This window comes from Liolophura sinensis, chromosome 12 (genome assembly GCF_032854445.1).
Source record: "Liolophura sinensis isolate JHLJ2023 chromosome 12, CUHK_Ljap_v2, whole genome shotgun sequence".
Classification (NCBI taxonomy): Eukaryota; Metazoa; Mollusca; class Polyplacophora; order Chitonida; family Chitonidae; genus Liolophura; species Liolophura sinensis.
In genome coordinates this window covers 10,516,836-10,543,567 of record NC_088306.1, presented here as the reverse complement: position 1 = coordinate 10,543,567, position 26,732 = coordinate 10,516,836, and the positions used below count along the sequence as shown (strand labels likewise).

The window sequence follows — 26,732 nt, the reverse complement described above, 5'->3', positions numbered from 1 at the left end:
CACACACACACACACACACACACACACAAAATACTTAACAAATGAAAATCACACACATGCGACTGGTTTCCAGTCTAATCATTTCCGAAAAGAGATTGTTCTTATAGCTATCGTATTTTATATATTTTCTAGATTTTCTGTGTAGGGTGTAGGCCTAAAACAAATACAACCGATGGAAATAAAGGGAGATTTCTGGATTTCTCCAGTTAATTCTCAGTTCCGGTATATTCATGAATTTGGTGTTGAAGTCCTTTTACGCAATTTTATGTTCCCTGATGAAAAAAAATAAAAATAAAAAAATAAAATTCACTATTGTACATGCATATTGTATATCTGTGTGTCACAAATGTGAAAATTTGTCAGTGGCTTTATAGACTGACCACATATGTAGCATACATGCATCTTACCAAGATTGTCCGCGATCCGATATGCACAAGTAAAATATTCTTGAAAACAGCAATGAATTACAAAAAAATAGATACCGGTAAATAAATAAATAAATAAACGAAAGACAGAGAAAATAGACATCTTCACATTACTTGATAATGAACTCATATGTATCTTTGTTTCCCCTTTTGTTTCTCTTGTGCTCTGGTCGCACCATTGGGCATTTACTGACCACGACACACTTCACACCACCGTTATTTACCGCCTTTGTGGCTAACCGATCATTAAGTCATGTGTTACCTCCCCTGACTAGAGCTCTTCCTTTTGTTGGCACGTAAAGTTAAAATGGCTGCGACAAGGTTAGCGTGACGGTGAAAAACGTGACCTAAATTTAGATATTGTAACCTCAGCAAAGCGTCAAAATGCCGGCTATCGATGTACAGATGCCTCTTGTGGAAGAGGAACAAACTGATCCCGAAGAGCCAACCAAAGGTACTGTGTCCAAGCCAGTGATAGGAATCATCTACCCGCCTCCTGAAGTCAGAAGTATCCTTGTTCAACAACAACAAATTGTCGTATTTATGTCGTAATTAATCTTGACATGGGGGGGAGGGGGGGTGGGGGGGTAAAATTTGACTCTAGATTAAACTTATTTTGATGGGCGTCTATGGAACTGATTGTGATCACATTGAGTGACACTGACACTTGAATAAATGGAAAGCTAGTCGGAATATAGGGGCCTATTCCCTCTCGACTGTACGACAAATTATTTGGTATACTAAAGCCAGCAAGGGAAGTACAGAGGTGTCCAAGTTAAGCTTATGGAACAAGACAGGGCTGTGATAGTATACATAATCATAGCCCTACAGAGCTAATCATGACCCTGAGTCCATCCCTGCCTTTCAAAAACTCATTGCAGATTTACGAACGCTAACTTGATGGAACAGATCTCAAAGATGTCCGTGCTGATGGCACCCAAACTTAACTGCGCGAAGTAAAAATACAAGTCTTTTTTTATGCCTTAGTGGGTTGCATAAAGACGATTGAAGGGGTGCTTACAGACGACAATGGAAATAGAATAACTTTTTGGAAGATTTCAGTGCCAACACTCAGTTACATTTCAGACCTACAGTTAGGTCCCATGACATTTCAAAATGGCTGTTTACAGTGTGGTGTTTGGTACCGCTGAAGTTCTAGTAGTTAATGTGACCACAAGGCAGCAAGTTAATTGATTTCATCAGTGAGGGTGGTAAAGTAAGAAGATAGTATTTGAGATTCCACCGCAAAGTTACATAAAAAATGAGGAGGTAGGTGTGGTTGCCATGAGTGGGAAGGAGATGTGAATTTAAAATCCCACCATGGTTTTTCAGAGGAAGGGATGGATTCAGTGTTACTGTGAATGTCAGTATTTTAAAAATAACACACTTAGTCATCTAGATAGACTAGTCGGAATATAATTCAGTAGACTAAATGTCTTTCCTCTTTATTTTTGATTCTGATATTTACCTGGTTGGTTGATGCACCAGGTACAAAATGTATCTGATATGAACAAGCATTGCCATTGAACTAATCGGAGTACACTCAGCTTTTAGATGGAGAATTGTTAGCAAATGTTATAATTATGGCTGCTCAACCTTTGGTCAGAGACCAAGTCATGCACAGCATGAGTGTTGGTGTGAGAAAACACTGTACATACCTCCAGCCGGTCAAATGCATGATGTAACATCTGCCCTTCTCATCGCCACATGCAATCAGAGGTAACCAGTTAAATTGGCCAGGATGCCTAATCCAGATCAGCTAAAATCTTGATCTGAATTCCCTAATCATACATGCATGTCAATGAATATGCTTACCAGCCCTGATGGCTCAGCTGCTAGAGCGTCTGCTTTGCGAGCGGTAGATACAGGGTCAATTCTGGATCGCATCGCACCCAAGACCTTAAAAAAGGAAGTTTCCTTGCTGGGCGTTTAGCATAAAGGGGATATTGCAATGACTGGTTGACCTGAATCATTATAATGATTAGAGTGGGAAGGTTTACTTGCCTTGGGTAAGTCATCTCACTGAAACAGTACTAGATAAAAGAGTGGTGGAAATCTGTCTTGCAACGAGGAGGCACATGACATGCACCCTAAGCACTCCTTCGTCGTCATATGACTGAAAAATTGTTAAGTACGACGTTACACCCTAAGCTCTCACTCACTCCTAATATGCTTACTGCATGCAATTCTGTAGTTGCTGCATTTCTGAATTTTACAACTTTATAGGTCACTTTTAATAGAAAAACCCTTCTACAGTAGTTCAAAAAATATCTCCCATTCAGAGCATCACTGACCAATCAAGCTGATTTTAAAACTACCATGCTGCAGTATATGCTATGTAGTGTGTGAAAACCTTGTTTTCAGTCAAATATTTTTTCATTGCAAACTGCCTAACGTTATCGATCTCCTGATGTTAACATTCACCTAATGATATCGATCTCCTAATGTTATTATTCCCCTAATGTTATTGATCCCCTAATGTTATCATTCCCTTATTGTTATCAATCCCCTAATGTTATCATTCCACTATTGTTATCATTCCCCTAATGTTATCATTCCGCTAATGTTATCGTTCCCCTAATTTGACCACATAGAGGTATGTGGAGCCGCACTGCAATCCGTTCACTAATACATGTACTTATGCTGTGGTCTCCTATCAGGAGTTAAGCAGACATGATTATCATTACAGCATATCCAAACGTTTCTCAGTGTGGGTCTACAGTTTCTGGTCAGTGTACTAGGACTAATCCTAATTAATATGAACCAAAGTACATCTGAATCTGGATAAGAATAACATGTTATTGTTAACTACATGTGTTCATGTATCATCAACAATAACAAGTGTTCATGTATCATCAACAATACCAAGCATTCATGTATCATCAACAGTAATAAGCTTTCATGTAACATTAACACTAACAAGTGTTCATGTAACATGAGCAATAACAAATGTTCATATGTCATCAGCAGTAACAAGTGTTCATGTATCATCAACAGTAACAAGCGTTCATGTTCATCATCAACAAACTTTTTGTACATTCACATGGACCATGTTTTTCATCAGACAAGCTGCACTGAGTTATGAATCTTTAATTCATGCTAAAGATATTGTTGACAAGACTGCCAGCTTTGTTGCCAGAAATGGCCCAGAGTTCGAGAGCAGAATTCGCCAGAATGAAGTGAACAACCCGAAGTTCAACTTCCTGAACCCTGCTGATCCGTACCATGCGTATTACCAACATAAGGTCAAAGAATTCAAGGAAGGGAAAGGTAACATGACGTTTTTAATTGTTGTGAACTTTTTTGGCTTTATTTACATCACTGGTCACCTCACCTCAGAAATTCTGCTTTACAAGAACTGCACAATCAATTAAACATTTTATGAAATAAAATTAATTATTAGACTATGAATACTGAGATGTAAAGTTTTAGAATACTGATTCTGTTCCAACTTTCTGTTAAATATGCTGATATGAATTGGACAATTTACCTATCAAATTTCTCTCCCAACTTTGTTTATGTGCTTAACTCCTATGTGTCAAATCTAATTCTGTTATTTTTTGAAATTTCAGGCCAGGAACCACCAGCTCCCAAGGTGAGTGTGAAAGGAATATATATATAGTAGGGGCCGCCGTGGCTCAGGGTAATGACCCAGGAGCCTCTCACCAATACAGTCGCTGTGAGTTCAAGTCCAGCTCATGCTGGCTTCCTCTCTGGCCATACGTGGGAAGGTCTGCCAGCAGTCTGCGGATGGTCGTGGGTTTCCCCCGGGCGCTGCCTGGTTTCCTCCCACCATAATGCTGGCCGCCGTTGTATAAGTGAAATAGTCTTGAGTATGGCGTAAAACACCAGTCAAATAAATAAATAAATAAATATATATATATATATATATATATGCGTACATGTATATAGCTATTATCATTTGACTTTGATTTTACAGTGGTAGGTTTTTGTGTTTAAGAATGTACACGTAAACCATAATACTAACGAATGAAAACCACAATACTACACCCTTGTATTCAAATCTGCTTCCAGGCGGACAAAGCATTTGTGTTTTGATATTTTGGCTAAATGGTCAGCCATCATCAGTAAAGAAAGGACAGTCATTTGTCCAATAAATGTACGTATTATGCATATAATGATTATTACATGTAATAAAATAGTGCCTTTTTCTTGCCAAAGGCTATTGGGTTACTCTAGGCACTCCAGTTTACTCCACCTTTGAAATTTACCGCTGTCGTGTAAGTGAAATATGCTTGAGTACAGTGTTTGGAATCAGTCATTGAAAACTTGAGGACGCAAAAGCAGTGATTCCTTACTATCAAGATCTAAAAAAAAATTCTGTCGTACTGATTTCCTCACAGCTAGTTCTCTTGTTTCCAGCCTTCCCTGTTCCAGTCTAACCTAAAGATAACCCAGGACATTGTAAAGCCTATCCAAGAGATCATTGTGCCCAAAGATCCTCCGGCTGAGTTTGAGTTCATCGCAGACCCGCCATCCATATCAGCCTTTGACCTGTAAGTATTTTGAACCGTAAATACCTGCTGGTACTGAAGGGTGTTTATGGGATGTATCAGGCATGCTTCCGAACTGCAGTTTTCGAGTAGTGGCAACAGTGTGTTGTTCCAGTGCAATATGGCAATGCTGTTTTATGGCATGGTGCTAGTGTTTTGTTGTGCTAGACAAACATACATGTAAGAATCATTTGCTGGTACTGAAGGACAGTTACTTTATGAATGCAGTCAATTAAATAAATCCACGCTATGACAAATTCAAGTTGTGTGTTTGAATTTTTGTACGGTTATGTGGGAAATGAAACCAAAATCATGCCCATATTTTTTTTATTTTCATTTTTGGGTTGTATTTTACGTCTCAAAATTACCTTCTTTTTTAATGCGCCTTTTCCATCAATGGGGGGAAATTTTCAGAAATTATGTCTGTGGTGAACTTATTGGCAAAGGAATACCAGCTTGAGGGCCGATTCCCACCTTTCAGATTTATTTAACATAGGAAAGCTGATGGGTCAAGGCCACTGCCCCTCCCCACTTCTAATCCCCAACCAAAACCAGGTTGAAAATGCAATGGATGTTGACTCAACACCAAAGTTAATAATGGGGTCATGTCCTAATACACTTTTGAATAATAGGTCCCTGTTAGTTGCCCTAAATGACCTAAAAATTCTACCACAAATGAGCATTTACCTCTCAAAGCACCTTTCTGAAATCAGCCAAACTCCCAGAATCTAGGAAAATGAGCGGCTTGGTCATGGACGAAATTTTAGGTCATTTAGGCTAATAGGTTAATTTTGTCCTTTACCTGGTTAGGTGCAGATGTGGGTTCCCACAATAATGCTGTCCGTTGTCGTATAAATGAAATATTCTTGAGTACGGCATATAGCACCAATCAAAATAAATAAATAAATGGCTAGGTGCATATATGGAAATAAAATTCTTGCATAGTGTTGTATAAATCCTCAACTAAATAAATAGTGAACTGATACATTTTAATAATATGTTAACATTAAAAAACATGTCTCTTTTATGTCACGTAGGGGCCTCCGTGGCTAAGTCGGTTAGCGTGCTAGCGCAGCGTAATGACTCAGAAGCCTCTCACCAATGCGGTCGCTGTGAGTTCAAGTCCAGCTCATGCTGGCTTCCTCTCCGGCCGTACGTGGGAAGGTCTGGCAGCAACCTGCGGATGGTCATGGGTTTCCCCCTGGGCTCTGTCCAGTTTCCTCCCACCATAATGCTGGCCGCCGTCGTATAAGTGAAATATTCTTGAGTACGGCGTAAAACACCAATCAAATAAATAAATAAATTATGTCACGTAATATATGTACAGTGCTCACCGATCGATGTAAAATTCATTTCTAAATTGTTCACGTGTTTCTTTCTCAGGGATGTGGTCAAACTGACAGCGCAGTTTGTGGCCAGAAACGGACGTCAGTTTTTGACAAACCTGATGAATCGGGAACAGAGGAATTACCAATTTGACTTTCTCCGACCACAGCACAGTCTGTTCAACTATTTCACCAAGCTTGTCGAACAGTACACCAAGGTCAGAACAGATCCAAGGGATTTCTTTTTTAGTTTGTCAACTTGTTTCTTGTATTAAAATCTCCAAAAGTGAAATTTACATACATGTAATTTTTAAGTGTTACATATTCAGTTTATTGGAGCACCAGTGATAACCCTTTGTCAGATTAGTCAACTGAGTTGGTATTAGTTTTATTTCTTTCTTGTTATTACTTTCACTGGATAATTTCAAAGGTGCCTAGTAGTTCGGTTTAGTATGGAATACACTTAACCTGAACGTATTTATAAATGTTTCTTGGTAATTCTTCGAATTCCTGTTGGAAAAAGGTTTGCTTTATTTCATCCTTCAGATTCTAATTCCACCAAAGGATTTGCTGAACAAACTGAAACAGGAGTCTGAAAATCCCAAAGCCGTGAGTCTGATTTAGCACTTATTCATGTTAAATTCTAAAAGCCCACCTGACATACTTGTGCTAATTACCTCCCCTTAACACGAATAGATGCCATGAATGGAATTTGTACAGCTGTCAAGTCAGTGGTGAGTTATGATATGAGGACATATCGTCATTATCTGTTCTAAAACAGCAAAAGCTATCATGTGCTACGTCTCACATAAACGGTACACACTTCCATTTTTAAGTCATTTCTAGTTCAGACAGGTAGATCTCATTTAGAAAGCTGATTTAAAGTCATAGTACTATAAATGCTGTTTATACAGTGTATGGATTACAGTTTCTGAGGTGAAGGCTGTCGGGGAGCAGGTTCAGCACATTTTCTCGTGCTGAAACTAATTTTCAGTGCTTGAATCTGTGCTGTATCCAGAAATTGTGATTCCTAATATTAATAAGACTGTGACTTCCATTACTGAAGTTGAATGGTTTTGTCATTGGCCCTTTCGAAAAAACGGCTGTTATACATTAAAGTGTGCAGCTTGAAACTTTAACACTACCTGTGAAATCTTCAAGAGTCATGACCTGGGAGAAATCATTTGAAGCATTTCATCTAGATTCAAATAAATTAGTCAGAAATAATGTTTTGTGTGTTATGTTGTAAACAGGGTCTTCACACGAGTTTGTAATAAAATTATAATCCCAGAAATAACCAGTGCGTGTCTATTCGAAAGTCCTATGTTGTTAATCATATTTTGAACCATTAACCAAAGCTCCCAGTCCATGTATATACCAAAGTCCCATGTTGTTGATCATGTCTCAGTTGATGTCTTATTTTGAACCATTAATCAAAGCTCGCAGTCCATGAATATGAGACAGTCCCATTTTGTTGATCATGTCTCAGTCGCTGACTTATTTTGAACCATTAACCAAAGCTCCCATCCATGTTTATGAGAAAGTCCTATGTTGTTGATCATGTCTCAGTTGATGTCTTATTTTGAACCATTAACCAAAGCTTGCAGTCCATGTGCCAAAGTCCTATCTTGTTGATCATGTCTCAGTTGATGTCTTATTTTGAACCATTAACCAAAGCTCGCAGTCCATGTATTTTCCAAAATCCTATGTTGTTGATCATGTCTCAGTTGATGGCTTATTTTGAACCATTAACCAAAGCTTGCAGTCCATGTGCCAAAGTCCTATGGTGTTGATCATGTCTCAGTTAATGCCTTATTTTGAACCATTAACCAAAGCTCGCAGTCCATGTGCCAAAGTCCTATGAAGTTGATCGTGTCTCAGTTGATGCCTTATTTTGAACCATTAACCAAAGCTCGCAATCCATGTGCCAAAGTCCTATGTTGTTGATCATGTCTCAGTTGATGCCTTATTTTGAACCATTAACCAAAGCTCGCAGTCCATGTGCCAAAATCCTATGTTGTTGATCATGTCTCAGTTGATGTCTTATTTTGAACCATTAACCAAAGCTCGCAGTCCATGTATTTTCCAAAATCCTATGTTGTTGATCATGTCATCGTTGATGCCTTATTTTGAACCATTAACCAAAGCTCGCAGTCCATGTATTTTCCAAAATCCTATGAAGTTGATCATGTCTCAGTTAATGCCTTATTTTGAACCATTAACCAAAGCTCGCAGTCCATGTATTTTCCAAAATCCAATGTTGTTGATCATGTCACAGTTGATGCCTTATTTTGTACCCTTAACCAAAGCTCCCAGTTTTCAATCTTAAACGTGACGGCTCAAGTCAGCTGTTTGCTGTATTTGAGTATGGGACCCGAATCCATTTGATTTACCCAGATTGTTACAGAGTTGTGGCCCTCTGCCAATGGTGGCTGTCATGTAATTTTACTTCATGAGCATTTAAATTTTGATATTGATTACTTACTTTGGGCTGTAAACCTCATTCTCATTTCATGTACACACTGGAAACCATTTTTACAGAAGCAGTTATGTTTTTTTTTTTTTTCATGTGTTAATGAAGAACTCACTATTCACTTCTGGATAGTTCGAGAATATACTTTTCCTGTGATCTTTTTGTATCTTTTTAATGTTAGCGCAGTATTATGGAACTTGAAATTAATTGAGACTTTTGTGATTGTTGTTCACTTGTCTCTAAGTGCACATGTACCTGACTCCCCTGAACACATTTTGGATCGATCTGATTTGTGTAGGTTTTAGATGAGGTGAACTACAGAGTGGAATGGGCCAAACACCAGGACAGGGAGAAAAGGAAGGAAGAAGAGGCTCAAGAGCGAGAGAGAGGTAGAGAATGATTTCATTCCTTTGTAGTGGTTTAAACTTATTTTTTATTTGGACGGACATTGGATAAAGTCAAATTATAAGATTGCCAGGTTGTAAGAGTTGGTACAGATGTGCTAAAAGTCTGGAGTTTTATTACAGATTTTAAAAAGATGTCAAATCTTTATCTTATCACATCATCACGTTTGCATTAGCTGTTGAGTTTTTTTTTTTGTAAGCCTGAATGAAGTGTTTCTATTTCCTGCTCTCATTATTTTCAGTTGCCTACGCCCAGATTGATTGGCATGACTTTGTTGTTGTTGAAACAGTGGACTTTCAACCCAATGAACAAGGTATGCATAGATTTGTGTATTTATATAGGAGTAAGTGTGGTATGTTTCAGGATGTTAAATGATAGCCAATGTCGGCCTAATATCATGGCTTCCATTGAATAATTACCTGATAACCAAGCCTTTGAGTGTAAATAAGATACACTATCTGAAGGTTTTCTTCTCTGAAACATTTGAAGGTATGTACTGATGCATCGTGTATGTAATAAAACAGCTTTGTGAAAAACTTGGGGGGGGGGGGATGCATTTGTGGCAGTGTTTAATATAATACTGTAAACCTTTTTTTGCATACTTGCAAGGTGTTTTATTCAAGCATATTCTGAAGGCATTGTTCTGTCTTGACTGATAAAATTCTACTTTTGGGGAAGCCTTGAAATTGGCCAATGCAACCAATGTAGTTTTGTCTCCAAACTCAAATTAAAAATGTGCATAAATTGCGCTGAAAGTTGCTCTTTCATATACAAAAAGCTTGAGGAATTAGGATAACCTGTTATCATGGTTAGAAGGATGTAATGAGGGAGAAGTGCATTCGTGCATACACTGTATGTATAAGGAAGGTTACCCTTAGATACACTGTATGTGTAAGGAAGGTTACCCATAGATACACTGTATGTATAAGGAAGGTTACGCATAGATACACTGTATGTATAAGGAAGGTTACCCATAGATACACTGTATATATAAGGACGGTTTCCCATAGATGAATATATGCTTATATTGAAAAGATTTTAATATTTATTGGCTTAAGTTCATATGTGAACATTGTAAATTGTGATGTAAAGTTAGAAAAATGGAGAACTCTTCTAATTTGGGACATCTTGTCTGCTATTTTTAGCCAGTATACACTTTATTTATAACAGGAACACACGATCACAGTGTTTATTTTCCCACTTGGTTAACACTGTGCTAAATCCAGTGAACAACATATACATGTGTTCACTTAAACTCTGAAAAACTGTGAGAGAAATGTATTTTCTTTTCTGGCTTTCAATGCTACCAATATCTGTCCTAAAAATTATGAGAATTACAGTATGTTGTGTTTTCGTTTGAAAATCAGACATAGGAAATGCAAGATGTGAATTGATGTGATTTTTAAGCTGTACATGTGCGTGAGTTTTTCTGCTTCGTCTTCCAACAGGTCATCTTCCGCCTCCTACGTCTGCTGAGGAAGTAGGTGTTCGTGTCCTTCAGCAAGAACGCTTTGACAAAGGAGACGTAAGTCGTATGCTATTTTGCCCTGCCTCGTGCTTGTTCTGTTTGGTTAGTCAGAAGCAGAGTATGAGCTCTGACCCCTATTGTGTATATAATGCACAGTGCACTTGTGTGTGTCAACATGTACATGAAGATACCAAAACCATCACAGGGCCTCAGTGGCTGAGGAGGTTAGCACTCCAGCACGGTTCAATGACCCAGGAGCATCTCACCAATGCGGTCGCTGTGAGTTCAAGTCCAGCTCATGCTGGCTTCCTTTCTGGCCGTAAGTGGGAAGGTCTCTCGGCAACCTGGATTATCGTGATGGTTTTACATGTAGATACCAAAACCATCACGGGGCCTCAGTGGATGAGGAGGTTAGCACGCCAGCACAGTGCAATGAGGAGCATCTCACCAATGCGGTTCCTGTGAGTTTAAATCCAGGTCAAGCTGGTTTCCTCTCCAGCTGTACTTGGGAAGGTCTATTAGCAACCTGCGGATGGTCGTGGGTTTCCCAGCCCGGTTTCCTCCCACCATAATGCTGGCCGTCGTGTAAGTGAAATATTCTTGAGTTAGGCGTTAAACACCAATCAAATAAAAATAAATAAGTCAGTATGCAAAATCTTTGAACAAATGTAAGTAGATGATAGGCATTGGGAACTAAGAAATGACTGCCATTGACAAATCTATAATTAAAACAGGACTGATTTAATGGACCACAGTGCCTGGAGGGAAACAGCCCTTAAACCATTATTTTAAAAACTACGTGAAATTCAGTGGTACAGAACAGTGAGCTCTCAGGGCCAAATTTATAGTCTCATAGGTTTGTCAACAGCTTTAAATCAACGTGGTCAAAATATTTATGTAGTAATTGGCAGTGGTTACTAATTTACTCTTGCAACTTACCTTAGTGAAAAGTTGTGTTGAACACCATTGAAATGTCAGGATTTCTTTCACTGATAAAAGTGTTATTTCACTCATCAGTTACATGTTTCACTTTTTTTTTTATTGCATTTTGATATTTCCCACCCGAACGCTGTGACATCAGTGAAGAAACATTTTGTATTATGATGCTCTAATCCGAGCTCAGTGGGAATTATTACATTCCTATATCACAAAACAAGACGCAAAGTCATACAAGAGATTATTTGCAATGTCATACTGTATAGTCTGGGAAGGCCTACAGCTGAAAACATTGACTATTCTTGTTTAAATACAAAATTGTTTAAATTATGCTAAAATAATGTACGGAATATTGCACAGTGAAAGTTGAATAGTGTATATATAACTATTTTCGGTCACTGTGAGTTCAAGTCCCGCTCATGCTGGCTCCCTCTCTGGCCATACATGTTAAGGTCTTCCACCCACCTGCGGATGGTCGTGGGTTTCCTGCGGGCTCTGTCGGGTTTCCTCCCACCATAATGCTGGCCGCTGTCGTGTAAGTGAAATCTTCTTGAGTAAAACACCAAATAAATAAATAAATGTAAATATTTTTCTCATGAAAGTTGGTAATGATAGCCCAATCAACTCTTCATGTGGCTCACTTGGTTAGTGCGCCAGCGCAGCGTAATGACTCAGGAGTCTCTCACCAATGCGGTCGCTGTGAGTTCAAGTCCAGCTATTGCGGGCTTCCTCTCCTGCCGTCTGAAAGCAACCTGCGGATGGTCGTGGTTTTTCCCGGGCTCTGCCCGGTTTCCTCCCACCATAATGCTGGCCACTGTCGTAGAGGTGAAATATTCTCGAGTACAGCGTAAAACACCAATGAAATAAAAAAAAAATAATAATAACTTCATGTGTTGTGGGTTGTTATTTCCATCTCTCACTGGCAAGCATGTTTGTGGTATTCCACCTCCACTGTGCGATATCCTCTGTAATAATGCTGCTGTGTTGAACATTAAGGAAAATGAAAATAATTCAGTGACATTAAATATCCCACTCTTCAGTAGACAGTGTCTATAATTCCAGTTTGATGATGCCGTGGAGATGGAAGTGGAATCTGATGACGAAGATGAAGGCGAGGTATCTGAGAATCGACGCCCCAAGGATGCAGGTCCCACCATTCCCCAGCAGCCTGCACCGCAGCCAGACAGGCCCAATCAGCCTCACCCCCCAATGCAACCTGCCCACAGGTCATGGATAACACCCAAGTCCAGGTAAGTTGATCACAGCGCCGTATCCAAATGTTTTGAAAGAAAACCCGACATCCGAATTACAGCTTACTTTGTTTGGTAGTATCTGGTATTAAAGGAGAACAAAACATAAAAATGATGCCAAAATCAGATGAAAGAGTGTGAAAACTTATTTGCAAATATGGTCTTTTTATATTTTTGTCAGCGTTCTAAATAAAGATGTGATGCATGTCTAAAGAATTTATTTGACTGTGAATATGGTCTTTTTATATTTTTGTCAGTGTCCTAAATAATGCTGGCTGCCGTCATATTCTTGAGTACAGGGTAAAAGACCAATTAAATAAAAAAAATGAATAGATATGAAAGACTAAACCAACAAACTTCTCCAACAAGCCATCTTCCTTATTAATGAACACTGGGTGGTATGGAGGAGTCCCTATTTCTTGGGTGTGCAAATATATGATGTGTCCATATCAGCTCCAATATTAATCCTATTTATTACTCAGGTAAATCACATTCGAATTAGTTGTAGTGCAGAGAGAAATTTTATTTTTATTAAATTTTATTATTATATTTATTATTATTATTATTATTTTTATTTAACTATTATTTTATTTTACTCATAGATATTGAAGAAGAGCAATCAATACTGTGCTTATTGAATTGTCAACATGTTATCATAACCTGTAATCTGTGTGATGTCATTTTCAGGACATGGAAGAAGACTCTGATGATGAGATGGAGATAGAGAAGCAGGATCGCCCCAAACCCCCGCCCCCACCCCCGTCTGACCTGCCCAACCCTCCTCCACTTCCCCCTACCCCTGATCAGGTGGTAGTAAGGAAGGATTACAACCCTAAAGGTAAGGCTGACGGACTACCTTAATTCTTCGTCCATCTGTGCAACCAAAAGTTTGAATTATTCTGAGTGAACTAGGGTATGGAGAAATAATTTGCACAGCTTTATGCTTGCATCTTTAGTAACACAAATGAATCATTATTGGTATCATGTAATGAATGAATCAGTCAGAATCAAGCAAAATGCTTTGCTTTAAAAAAAAAATAAAAAACCTCAACTTTTGAAATACTGTACCTCAAGAACACCAGTATGATGACAAAGCATGTAAGAGTTCAGCAGTGTAAGAGGCTGATGGCAATATCCTCTGTTCTTGTGTAGCAAAAGTTCTGTTCATCCATGGGAAGGTTGCCAGAAACCTGCGTAAAGTTGTGGGTTTCCCTAAGGACTCTGCCCGGTTTCCTCCGACCATAATGCTGGCCGCTGTTGAATAAGTGAAATATTCTTGAGTAGCTCGTAAAACACCTATCAAATGATTAAATAAAAATTTCCAGCTCCTGTCACAATATACGTGATCTTCATGTGCTGTATATCAAATATACCTCGATCAGATCTATCAATAAATCTGGTTTGTCCAGATGGTGGCCCTAGCTAGTGCAGAATTTTATAGTACCGTGTTAAACAGGAATAAGGGGCCTCCATGGCTCAGTTGGTTAGCGCGCTGATGCAGTGTAATGACCCAAGAGCCTCTCAACAATGCGGTCGCTGTGAGTTCAAGTGCGGCCGTAAGTGGAAAGGTCTGCAGCAACCTACGGATGGTTGTGGGTTTCACCCAGGCTCTGCCTAGTTTCCTCCCACAATAATGCTGGCTGCCGTTGCACAAGTTAAATATTCTTGCATACAGCGTAAAACACCAATCAAATAAATAAATAAACAGGAATAAAATACAGATTGTACATGGGAAAATCTGCCAGTAACCTGTCGGGTTTCTACCCACCATAATGCTATTGCTGGCTGCTGTTGTATAAGGGAGTAAATAAATCATAAAAAATACAGATATAAATCAGAGATTTACATGAAGATGACCTTGCTGTGCTAAGACACTGGATGAACAGTGTCAGGAATTTGAATGGTCATGTATGAGTTGTGTACTTTGATAGTGTTAAGCCCTGATCTACATATTATTTGTTTTATATATCTTTCCATTTTTCTTGTTTACAGACCTTGTTTACCGTGATACACAAGAGTAGGATTTGCCCAGTTAATTTAAATATTAATTTAATTAAATTTAAAATTAAAATATATTAAATATAATTATTATAATGATCCTACACTTCACACCTCTGTTTTGTTATTGTCCCAGTATAACGTATGTGTTTGTTACTTTGTTTTCAGCGCGTCCGGTTGCCCCAGAGCCCACTTCAGATCAGTATATGATATCACCTATCACAGGAGAGAAGATTCCAGCTCACAAAGTGCATGAGCACATGAGGATTGGTAAGAAATGAGATAGTTGTTCATGTAGCTGGAGGTCATTTCTGGCCAAACTGTCTGACCTAAAGACAAGCAAGGCATGAGCACATGAGGATTGGTAAGAAATGAGATAGTTGTTCATGTAGCTGGAGGTCATTTCTGGCCAAACTGTCTGGCCTAAAGACAAGCAAGGCATGAACACATGAGGATTGGTAAGAAATGAGATAGTTCATGTAGCTGGAGGTCATTTCTGGCCAAACTGCCTGACCTAAAGCAAGGCATGCAGCTGGGGTCATTTCTGGCCAAACTGTCTGGCCTAAAGCAAGGCTTATAGCTGGAGGTCATTTCTGGCCAAACTGCCTGACCAAAAGCACGGCTTGTAGCTGGGGGGTCATTTTTGGCCAAACTGCCTGACCTAAAGCAAGGCATGCAGCTGGAGGTCATTTCTGGCCAAACTGCCTGACCTAAAGCAAGGCTTGTAGCTGGGGGTCATTTCTGGCCAAACTGCCTGACCTAAAGCAAGGCTTGTAGCTGGAGGTCATTTCTGGCCAAACTGCCTGACCAAAAGCGCGGCTTGTAGCTGGGGGTCATTTTTGGCCAAACTGCCTGACCTAAAGCAAGGCATGCAGCTGGAGGTTATTTCTGGCCAAACTGCCTGACCTAAAGCAAGGCTTGTAGCTGGGGATCATTTCTGGCCTAACTGCCTGACCTAAAGACAAGCACGACTTGTATCTGGAGGTCATTTCTGGCCAAACTGCCTGGCCTAAATGAAGGCTTGTAGCTGGAGGTCATTTCTGGCCAAACTGCCTGGCCTAAAGACAAGCAAGGCTCGTAGCTGGAGGTCATTTCTGGCCAAACTGCCTGACCCAAAGCGAGGCTTGTAGCTGAAGGTCATTTTTGGCCAAACTGCCTGACCTGAAGCAAGGATTGTAGCTGGAGGTCATTTCTGACCAAACTGCCTGACCTAAAGCAAGGCTTGTAGCTGAAGGTCATTTCTGACCAAACTGCCTGACCTAAAGACAAGCAGGGCATGTAGCTGGAGGTCATTTCTGACCAAACTGCCTGACCTAAAGACAAGCAAGGCTTGTAGCTAGAGGTCATTTCTGAACAAACTGCCTGACCTAAAGACAAGCAAGGCTTGTAGCTAGAGGTCATTTCTGACCAAACTGCCTGACCTAAGGACAAGCAAGGCTTGTAGCTGGAGGTCATTTCCGGCCAAACTGCCTTACCTAAAGACAAGCAAGGCTTGACCCATGAGGTTTTTGCCAGCTTTTTTCATGTTTGTTTGATGAGTTGTAATTTTATCCATAAACTGAATTGCCATTTTGTCGTGGGAAGGTCTGCCAGCAGCCTGCAGATGCTCGTGGTTTTTAGCCCAGTTTCTTCCCACTGTAAAGCTGGTTGCAGTCATCTAAGTGAAATATTCTTGAGTATAACGTAAAACACCAATCAAGAAAATAAATTGCTATTTTGTGAAACATTCTTGATTAAATATCAAGTGGTGGCCTCTGTGTCCAGGTGGTCAGTGTGCTAAAACAGCACTGTGACTCGGAAGCCTTTCATTAAGGGGATTGTTGTGAGTTCAAGTCTAGCTTCTGCTGCCTTCGTCTCCAGCCATACCTGGAAAGGTCTGGCAGCAACCTGGGGATGATCGTGTTTTCCCTCAGGACTTCTCCAGGTTTCATCCCACCATGATACTGGACACCATCTTGTATGCAGTGAAATACCTGTGTTTTTGAGTACGGCATAAAATCAGTCAAATAAATAAGTAACTTATAACTCAAGTGATTAAATAAAGCTATAGTAATAAAGAGCTCCTGCTGCCATACATGTAGCAGACTATAGGTTCTGGATAGAAGACATTTTGCAATGAACCAATGAAGCCGCAGCACGGAGCCCATCTTCAACTGTACGTCATTAAGTTTGTCCGTCACCTGGTGAAGGACAATGGTTTCCCTATTGTTCGATTTCCAGATAAAATATATTCCGCCATATAAGTGAAAAATTCCTTAATAAATCAATGAACTTGAAACAAAGAAAGCTCATTTTAGCTTAACAGTTCTCACAACGAAAGGGAATGTGAAGTCTAATTGTCCCGAACACTGATTTCCAGGGCTGCTGGATCCCAAATGGATCGAGGAGCGCAACCGTTCCATCCACGAGAAACGCGACCAGGAAGAGGTGTATGCGCCTGGCTCAGCCATCGAAGAATCGCTGAAGCACCTCGCAGAAAGACGTACAGATATCTTTGGATCTGGTGCCGAGGAAACTCAAATTGGTAAAAAGGTGAGCAGTTGAGATTTTGCATGATGAATTTTTCCTAAATTTGTTTTTTCCAAAATGAGTTTGGTGTTAAACAACTATCCAATAAACATACATACATACATAATGTGCGTCACTTTTGGAAATTGAAGTGTTCAGTAATTTGCTAAAGGTCAGTGATGTACCCTGGCCACTCAAGTTTCCTCTAGCTGACCATTGTCCTGTGCTCCTATAGGTGAATACAGTATAATGGTAATCAACAATCAGATAAATACAGGTAAATAAATGAATTTACTCTTGTTTCCTATTTCTGATTTAGATCGGTGAGGAAGAAAAGAGAGAGATCAAGGTGGTTTGGGATGGACACACAGCCTCCATGGAAAAAGTCACGCAAAAAGCCAGAGAGAACATTTCTATTGAGGACCAGATTGCTGTCATTCATAAGGTCAAAGGTCTTGTGTAAGTAGTTCCTGTATTCATATGCACAGCTCTGTTCTCTCTGGACCTCTGTGCTTTAGCTCCGGTTTTAAAACAGGAATGTTATTTTGAAGCATATTTCATCAACTTTCTTCTAGTTTGTCTAAGAATTCTGGGATAGAAAAGTGTCACTCAAATGCTGAAGTTCTGTAATTCTTCAACCTTTGCACATGTTTTCAAGGTGTTTATTCAAGCATATTCTGAAGGCATTATTTTATGTAGATCGGAAAAATTATACTTTTTGTGGAGTTCTGAAACTGACCAATCCAACCAATGTGGATTTGTCTCCAATAACAAATTAAAAATGTGCATGCATTGCCCTGAAAGTTGCTCGTTCATGGGCAAAATGGTTGGGGAATTTATAGGGTACATGTACTTGCCAAAGGGCTGTGGCTTACACGAGGCATTCCAGTTTCTTTGAGGCATAATCCTGACTGCCATCATATAAGTGAAAAACTCTTCTCTTCTCTGTTTAGGCCTGATGAGGAAAAGGAGAAGATTGGGCCGGCTAAACCCAACCAACCTCTTCTCCAGGCTCCTAAACCCCCTCCCCCTATGACTTCTGAGTCTCTGCGTCCCCCCAAACCTCCGCCCCCCATGCCTGCCCCTATGCCCACCCCCATGGCACCTCCTCCTATGCCCCGCCCCCCAATGATGACCCAGCCAGTCATGATGATGCCTCCACGTCCTCCAATGCAGCCGTTCGCTCTTGGTAAGTCCAGTTTGTTGATTTTTTTTTTTGGAGGGGTGGTGGGGTGGGAATGAATTATAGTGCAGCACTATTGATTTTTACGCAATACCAAAAATATTGTACCAGTAACTATGACAAAGGAAGGTTTCATTGTTATTCAATATTTAAACAGAATACTAGAATATCCATGTATTATCAGCTTTTACATGTACGGCTGATGAACCCTATACACAGGACATACAAAATGTACAAGTTCTATTCACGGAGAAAGTTTAGGTAATTGAATAGCTCGTCAGAGGTTGTGGAGCAAGGGTGCTTTCAAAACCCTGGGTGATTCTCTAGTCTGCCAGAAGCTTGCACAGTGTGCACCAGTGGAATGGTTGTTAGAGGTTTGCTCAGTGTGCACCAGTGGAATGGTTGTTAGAAGTTTGATCAGTGTTAACCAGTGGAGTGGTTATTAGAAGTTTGCTCAGTGCGCACTAGTGGAATGGTTGTTAGAAGTTTGCTCAGTGTGCACCAGTGGAATGGTTGTTAGAAGTTTGCTGTGTGTGCACTAGTGGAATGGTTGTTAGAAGTTTGCTCAGTGTGCACCAGTGGAATGGTTGTTAGAAGTTTGCTCAGTGTGCACTAGTGGAATGGTTGTTAGAAGTTTGCTCAGTGTGCACCAGTGGAATGGTTGTTAGAAGTTTGCTCAGTGTGCACCAGTGGAATGGTTGTTGGAAGTTTGCTCAGTGTGCACTAGTGGAATGGTTGTTGGAAGTTTGCTCAGTGTGCACCAGTGGAATGTTTGTTAGAAGTTTGCTCAGTGTGCACCAGTGGAATGGTTGTTAGAAGTTTGCTCAGTGTGCACTAGTGGAATGGTTGTTGGAAGTTTGCTCAGTGTGCACTAGTGGAATGGTTGTTGGAAGTTTGCTCAGTGTGCACCAGTGGAATGTTTGTTGGAAGTTTGCTCAGTGTGCACCAGTGGAATGTTTGTTGGAAGTTTGCTCAGTGTGCACCAATGGATTGGTTGTTGGAAGTTTGCTCAGTGTGCACCAGTGGATTGGTTGTTGAAAGTTTGCTCAGTGTGCACTAGTGGAGTGGTTGTTAGAAGTTTGCTCAGTGTGCACCAGTGGAATGGTTGTTAGAAGTTTGTTCAGTGTGCACTAGTGGAATGGTTGTTAGAAGTTTGCTCAGTGTACACTAGTGGAATGGTTGTTAGAAGTTTGCTCAGTGTGCACCAGTGGAATGGTTGTTAGAAGTTTGCTCAGTGTGCACTAGTGGAATGGTTGTTGGAAGTTTGCTCAGTGTGCACTATTGGAATGGTTGTTAGAAGTTTGCTCAGTGTGCACTATTGGAATGGTTGTTAGAAGTTTGCTCAGTGTACACTAGTGGAATGGTTGTTAGAAGTTTGCTCAGTGTGCACTAGTGGAATGGTTGTTAGAAGTTTGCTCAGTGTGCACTAGTGGAATGGTTGTTAGAAGTTTGCTCAGTGTGCACTATTGGAATGGTTGTTAGAAGTTTGCTCAGTGTACACTAGTGGAATGGTTGATAGAAGTTTGCTCAGTGTGCACTAGTGGAATGGTTGTTAGAAGTTTGCTCAGTGTGCACTATTGGAATGGTTGTTAGAAGTTTGCTCAGTGTGCACTAGTGGAATGGTTGTTAGAAGTTTGTTCAGTGTACACTAGTGGAATGGTTGTTGGTAGTTTGCTCAGTGTGCACCAGTGGAATAGTTGTTGGAAGTTTGTTCAGTGTACACTAGTGGAATGGTTGTTAGAAGTTTGTTCAGTGTACACTAGTGGAATGGTTGTTGTTAGTTTGCTCAGTGTGCACCAGTGGAATGGTTGTTGGAAGTTTGCTCAGTGTACACTAGTGGAATGGTTGTTAGAAGTTTGCTCAGTGTGCACCAGTGGAATGGTTGTTGGAAGTTTGTTCAGTGTACACTAGTGGAATGGTTGTTGGAAGTTTGTTCAGTGTACACTAGTGGAATGGTTGTTGGTAGTTTGCTCAGTGTGCACCAGTGGAATGGTTGTTGGAAGTTTGCTCAGTGTACACTAGTGGAATGGTTGTTGGTAGTTTGCTCAGTGTGCACCAGTGGAATGGTTGTTGGAAGTTTGCTCAGTGTGCACTAGTGGAATGGTTGTTGGAAGTTTGTTCATTGTGCACTAGTGGAATGTTTGTTGAACTTAAATGATATATAGATTGTTTTTGTGGCCTGTCACCATAACCTCAGACCTCATTTATAATTACAACATTATCAGATAAAGGTCACCTTAATGCTGAAAAGCTGAATCTTAATTTTATGTTGTGATGATCTTATCAAATGCGGCGAAGCATGTTTTATTCAGGCCTCTGATGTGTTCCTCTTCAGGTTTGGCCCAGCCCCCCATGCACCCTTCCATGCACCAGGGCCATGGTTTCCCACCCATGCGGGGCCCCATGCCCCACCCGGGTCCGCCACCAAAGACTAACCGGCCGCCCCCACCTCCCATGGAGGAGGAGCCTGCCTCCAAGAAACAGAAGACGGAGGAATCGCTGATCCCAGAAGACGACTTCCTCAGGACTCACAATGTAAGCTGGTTGTTTTTGTACAAATGTATTCCTGAGACCATTAAGCAGTTGTAAGAGTTGCAGGCTTGTATAAAGCTCTTGTTAGTTCACCTGCGGTTTTATAGGATACATTAAACGCTTGGTTTTTTATTTTTAATGTGGAGTTAAGGATGTGGGGGGACATGAAAGTATAAATAATGCTTCTTGCCATTTTTCTTGGGGCATGAAAATTGCTTTAAACTACAGTTTTCGTAAGGCCCCAGCGGTCAGTTTGAAAAATTAAAGTAGAATGCTATGGTGAGGTCAGCAGCAATAACTGTCAAAACAGCTTTGCTAGGGGGAGAGGCCGAATTGTTGTGGGCACTGAGCTGGTCCTTCATGTCAAGTACTGGTACATTCATTGATCATGTCACTTGATGATATTCCTAAGCATTGAAAGTATGCATAAAATAGAGCTGTTAATAAGAAATACAAAACAAATATGATTTTCATTGTGGTGTGAAACACCTGTCAGATAAATTAATGTAACCTGGGATATCATTCTGCAGAACACAGGTCTTCGGCTAGTCAGGGTTGTGGGTTCAAATCCAGCTCTTGCTACCTTGGCTTTGTCTCTGAGTACAGGGGTTTGTCATGAATCCGAAGTGGTGTTGTGATGCCCTCTACTTACTTATGCGCAGTTAACCTCTGTCCATAAACATTATTGTATATACGAAGTAAACAAGGAAGTCATTTATAGACAAATAATATCATTAGAGGCTGTCACAGTCATAGAGTAAACCACTTCTGTACTGGCATCTTCTTTCCATGGTGTTCCACATGTCAGTGAGTGACTTTATTAAGTCAGAGGGACCGCCGTGACCAGCACATCAGCACCCACCAATGTCGTCGCTTTGAGTTCAAGTCCAGCTCATGCTGGCCTCCTCTCCAGCTGTAGTGGTCAGCCAGCAGTGTGCGGATGGTTGGGGTCCTAGTACCATAATGCAGGCCGCCGTCGTATAAGTGAAATATTCTTGAGTAAGGCGTAAAACACCAGTGAAATAAATAAATAAGTATAAGTTGAGAATCGAGTAATCAGCAAGTGTGTGTGTATTTGCTCCTTTCTCAGGTTTTTTACAGAAATCTGACTCTGGAATGACGCTGAATTTTATCCTGCCTTTACATATGGTGAATAAATCTGTTGACAAACCATCAATCAACCAGTCAATCTGTTTTTGTTGACAGGGTCCTGTGACGTTCAAAGTGCAGGTGCCTAATCTTCCTGACAAACCGGAATGGAAGTTGAATGGACAGATGTTGAACTTCACCCTGCCCCTTACAGACAATGTAAGCAACCAATCATGTACAGTTTGCTGTGAAACTTGGCATGTTTATTTGTCTTTGATGGACAATATTTGACACACAGTAAATTACCTAAAGTTTGCAAGAAAATTGTATTTTTAGGGGTAAAGAAATGTCTTAAAATATTGTATTTGGTGCTGAAAATGTTTGTAGAAGGATATCATCCAACTTTCCAAACAACCTCAAATCACCTTTCTAAAACCAATAGAACATTCAGGCAAACTGGGCCACTCAGCCTTGGGTGAAACCTAAAATCATTTACGTAGTTATGTCCCTTTGTTGAAATATTCCCCCGTTCATTTCCTAAATGTCTCCAAATAAACTGCTCAGCCAAAATTTGCTATAAGTTTTCAGTATTTCTTTGGCCAGAGTGTTGTTTGACTTGTGAACTCTTGTGAAATCAATGCTGATATCACCATATTTGCTAAGGAATAACCTACAAGTATCTGCATATTGTTAGCTTCGTGAATTGGAGATTTTTTTTTTTTTTTTGACCATTAGCCCCCGAGCCTAGGGGGTTATGTTTTTGCTTGATTACTATAGTATGGATGTCCAAGGTTTCAAGTCTGTTTCAAAAAATCATGGTTACAAACCTAGTTACAAAAGAAACTAGTAAATCAGCTTCGCAGTCATTCTTGAAAACTGTATTTTCTGTCGTGTGTACTATGATTTGACAGTACGTTGGAAGGCCTGCCAGCAACCTGTGGATGGTCGTGGGTTTTCCCCAGGTTCTTCCCGGTTTCCTCCCGGTGTAATGCTGGCTGCCTTCATATAGATGAAGTATTCTTGAGAACGGCAGAAAACACCCATGAAATAAATAAATAAATATGATTTGACATTATAATGGTTTATTATTTTATAAAACAAAACAGAAAGCACTTTGGTACAAAAACTTTTGTCCCATTTGTAGGTGTCTGTGCTTAAGGCAAAGGTCAATGAAGCCTTGGGAATGCCAGCAGGAAAGCAGAAGCTCCAGTACGAGGTATGTATGTTCTCTTGCTCGTGAGAAAAGAAAGCAAGCATCAAACAGAAAGTTAGGCCTTGCCCTGCAAAAAGTCGCTTACTTGGTCATGTTTGTCTTGGTCACTTTGTTTCATGTACACTTTTTTTAGTTATGTAAAGCGAACATTTTTAATACCTGTCATGATTTTCATGCTTCTTGTATACATTAATAATCTGTTTGAAATTGTTTGCTATAATTGAAATGGAAATTTTGAAACAAAACTTTCTGGACGAAATGGTGAAAAGCATTAAGACACTATGTTGTAATAATATGCAATGAAGACCTGAACAGATGATCGTAGCTTGGATTGAGAGATGTATTTGTGACACATTCTGTAATCTACACCCTGGATTTGCAGGGGTGGTGGAGTATGTGGATGTGCGGGGTGGGGTTAGGGGGTTGGGGGGGGGGGGGGTTAAGTTGAAAATGTGAGTGAGTGAGTGAGTGCTTGGGGTTTAACGTCGCACTCAACAATTGAAAATGTGTGATGCTGTTATTTACTGCCTGTGCACTTTTCTAGTTCTTCCGAAAAGTTCCCTTGGTATATTAGTAATATATATGGTTAAAACTTAAAGTTTTGATCATAGCAATTCTAATTTGATAGTAGCAATTCTAATTTGATCATAGCAATTCTAATTTGATCATAGCAATTCTAATTTGATCATAGCAATTGTAATTAATATTTTTACAGTTTTATTCCACCTGTGTAAACTCATTTGTGTTTTTTGCTTTTTTTTTTTTTCAAGGGGATTTTCATCAAAGATTCCAATACTCTGGCTTACTACAACTTCCTCAATGGATCTTGTGTGTCACTACAACTCAAGGAGAGAGGAGGAAGAAAGAAGTAAACAGAAATGTCATCATAGCGAGCTAGTGCACACGCACCCTGGTGATAGGGGTACACGGCTCCCTCACTCATGACAGGGCCTATTAATGCGATCCTCACAACCTTGCAACGTAGCCATCAATCAATCAATCAGTCAGTCAATCAATCAGTTATTGAGCTGTGTTACACAGCTTGTCAAATTTTGATTGATCTCTGTTGTGGCATCTGTAGTCCTTGCAGTTTAATACATGAACATTTGTTCATATGCATACAAGAACATTTGTTCATATGCAAACATGAACATTTGTTCATATGCAAATACTTGTTTCTGAGTTTGCTGCTTGTGTTCACTGATTAATCAGACAGGTGAAGGTGGCAAAGCTTTTGTTTTTTTTTTTCTTCAACAACTGCAGAAAAGGCCACATTTTGATTCTGGTTATGGGGTATAAATTGTTTGCGGATTTTCTTAGAGATGTTCTTTGTTCATTTGTCTGGGTTAGAATTCTAATGAGTTCATAATGAAAAAAAAAGACACACATTAAACGCATTGTTGAAGTGGACCCTGCTAACTGTTGAGTGAGTTAGTCTACGGCGCCCTCTACATGTTCTCTGTTAAGCCATCTTTATTATGTTATTGTACATGTACTTATAAAAAGTGAAGTGATTATAGTGATCTTAATCTAAACATCATGATTAACTTTTACCGCATGGACGATATTATCAGATTATAGGATTAAGTGAACATCCCAGATACCGTTTACAGTGTAGATGATATTATCAGATTGTAGGATTAAGTGAACATCCCAGATACCGTTTACAGTGTAGACGATATTATCAGATTGTAGGATTAAGTGAACATCCCAGATACCGTTTACAGTGTAGACGATATTATCAGAGTATTGGATTAAGTGAACATCCCAGATACCGTTTACAGTGTAGACGATATTATCAGATTGTAGGATTAAGTTTAGTTCATGAATGCTACATGTGCAGCTCCTTTTCAAACTGCCATGTGCGTATGATTTTATATAGGCGTGTAGACTTTCTTTTTTCTGTAGTGTTTTCAGCAGTGTGTGTTTTTATTCACATATTCGTTCATATAAAGTCCAGTTGTTCATACGGAAATATACCACAACCATATTTTGGTCTCACAAGTGTCCTGATAGTTAGAGTCCTTCGGATCTTGTAAAAAAAAAAAAAACATAAGTAAATATGGGTTGTAGCTTTTAGATTGCACTTGGTGTTTCCCCAAATTCATAGATGTTAAAGACTGTATCATTCATGTACAGTCAGTGGCCTGCCTGCAATTAAATATATGACTTCGCCCTCACTGGGAAGGTTGCTCAACAGCCTTCGGGTGGTAGTGGGTTTCCCCCAAGCTCTGCAAATTGTCCTCCCACCAGAAGGCTGGCCACCATCATGTTAGTGAAGTATTTTTGAGTACGACGTAAAACACCAGTTAAAAAGGTATGTAAATAGATTCTAATGAGTCACTAATATGGCTGAATTTTGTCAAAACACGGTGCTGTAATCAAGATGTTAGCTGCTTGCATTTCCTCTGCTGTGAGAATGTATCAGAATGACTCTAATAAACTGCTTTGGCACCAAAATGCTCGCTTGATTTTAATCCAGTTGAGGTTTCCCACCATATCCAATTAAGCTTCTCAGACTACCAAAGATCTACAACTCTGAAAACACGGACTGATTTTCAAGGAAACTTATTTTCAGTGATTGGAATGCCACCAGAGCTGGCAAACCCAGAGGGTGTGGCCAATTATTTTTAAGTGTGGCGATTGTTTCATGTGCGTTTGAATTCAAAATCTTTGTAGTTATTTCGTTGGCATTTATTCTAAAGGGAAAGACCAAATATTAGTTGCCAAAAATGTCTGTAAATTGTAACTGGGTATACACCGCTGACACCCCCCCCCCCACCCCCTCCACCTATAAACCTGAACGCGGTCATTTAAGTCAAAAATTCCTAAGTGCTGCGTAAAACAGAAATCAAAGTTTCTCCGGTAAAGGTGCGTTGGTTTTTTTGCTCTTTATCCCGAATCTGGCAAAATACTCCGGTTTTCATTGGACAGCATAAGTCAAGTGGTTAACGTGTATATTCCCATATTCTGCAGCCGATATCATACGCGTCCTTTGTCGTACTCCTTAGAACGAATGCGTCGCTCTCTACCTTTCGCTTTACGTCACTGCCATCTCTATTAAATTTTGTACAGAAAATATTGAACAACGCCGAGGACAGTGGTGTCACGGTGATGAGGTAAGGAAGTGATACAAAACATAAGCAATCCGTCTCACCTTTGTCTGTAACAATACTTTATACATATGCATTTCCGCTAACTACATTATGCACAACATGATTCCAACCAACACCTGAAACAATCTTTTTGATGAATGTTGATTAAATAGTTTCGCGGAAGGACACGCGTGAGAAGGCTAAGGCTAAACAAGTCTACATTCGACTCAGGCTCTGAAGGTCAAGCTTGTCTAGTGGCGGCACTGATGTAAAGCGATAAGTAGAGAACGGCGCATGCGCCATAAGGAGTATGGCCTG

The 26,732-nt window shown here is 40.0% G+C and overlaps 1 protein-coding gene across 1 annotated transcript; it reads left to right on the top strand.

The window, feature by feature from the left end:
• The first annotated feature begins 732 nt into the window (after nucleotides 1-732).
• LOC135479027 (splicing factor 3A subunit 1-like) lies at nucleotides 733-25,485 on the top strand. The gene is made up of 20 exons (XM_064758736.1): nucleotides 733-933; nucleotides 3,531-3,695; nucleotides 3,998-4,020; nucleotides 4,809-4,942; nucleotides 6,323-6,482; nucleotides 6,811-6,873; nucleotides 9,036-9,126; nucleotides 9,384-9,455; nucleotides 10,591-10,667; nucleotides 12,609-12,689; nucleotides 12,773-12,796; nucleotides 13,484-13,634; nucleotides 14,963-15,064; nucleotides 17,154-17,326; nucleotides 17,622-17,761; nucleotides 18,256-18,491; nucleotides 20,821-21,020; nucleotides 22,224-22,325; nucleotides 23,251-23,322; nucleotides 24,090-25,485. Exons 1-20 carry the CDS (start codon nucleotides 810-812, stop codon nucleotides 24,189-24,191), a joined length of 2,292 nt encoding a protein of 763 aa, XP_064614806.1. The 5' UTR covers nucleotides 733-809; the 3' UTR covers nucleotides 24,192-25,485.
• The last annotated feature ends 1,247 nt before the right edge of the window (nucleotides 25,486-26,732 follow it).

Coding starts and splice junctions, on each gene's coding strand:
- LOC135479027 (XM_064758736.1), top strand. CDS start 810: ATGCCGGCTATCGATGTACAGATGCCTCTTGTGGAAGAGGAACAAACT. Junction 6,874..9,035: donor AGTCTGAAAATCCCAAAGCC/GTGAGTCTGATT, acceptor TGATTTGTGTAG/GTTTTAGATGAGGTGAACTA. Junction 10,668..12,608: donor AACGCTTTGACAAAGGAGAC/GTAAGTCGTATG, acceptor CTATAATTCCAG/TTTGATGATGCCGTGGAGAT.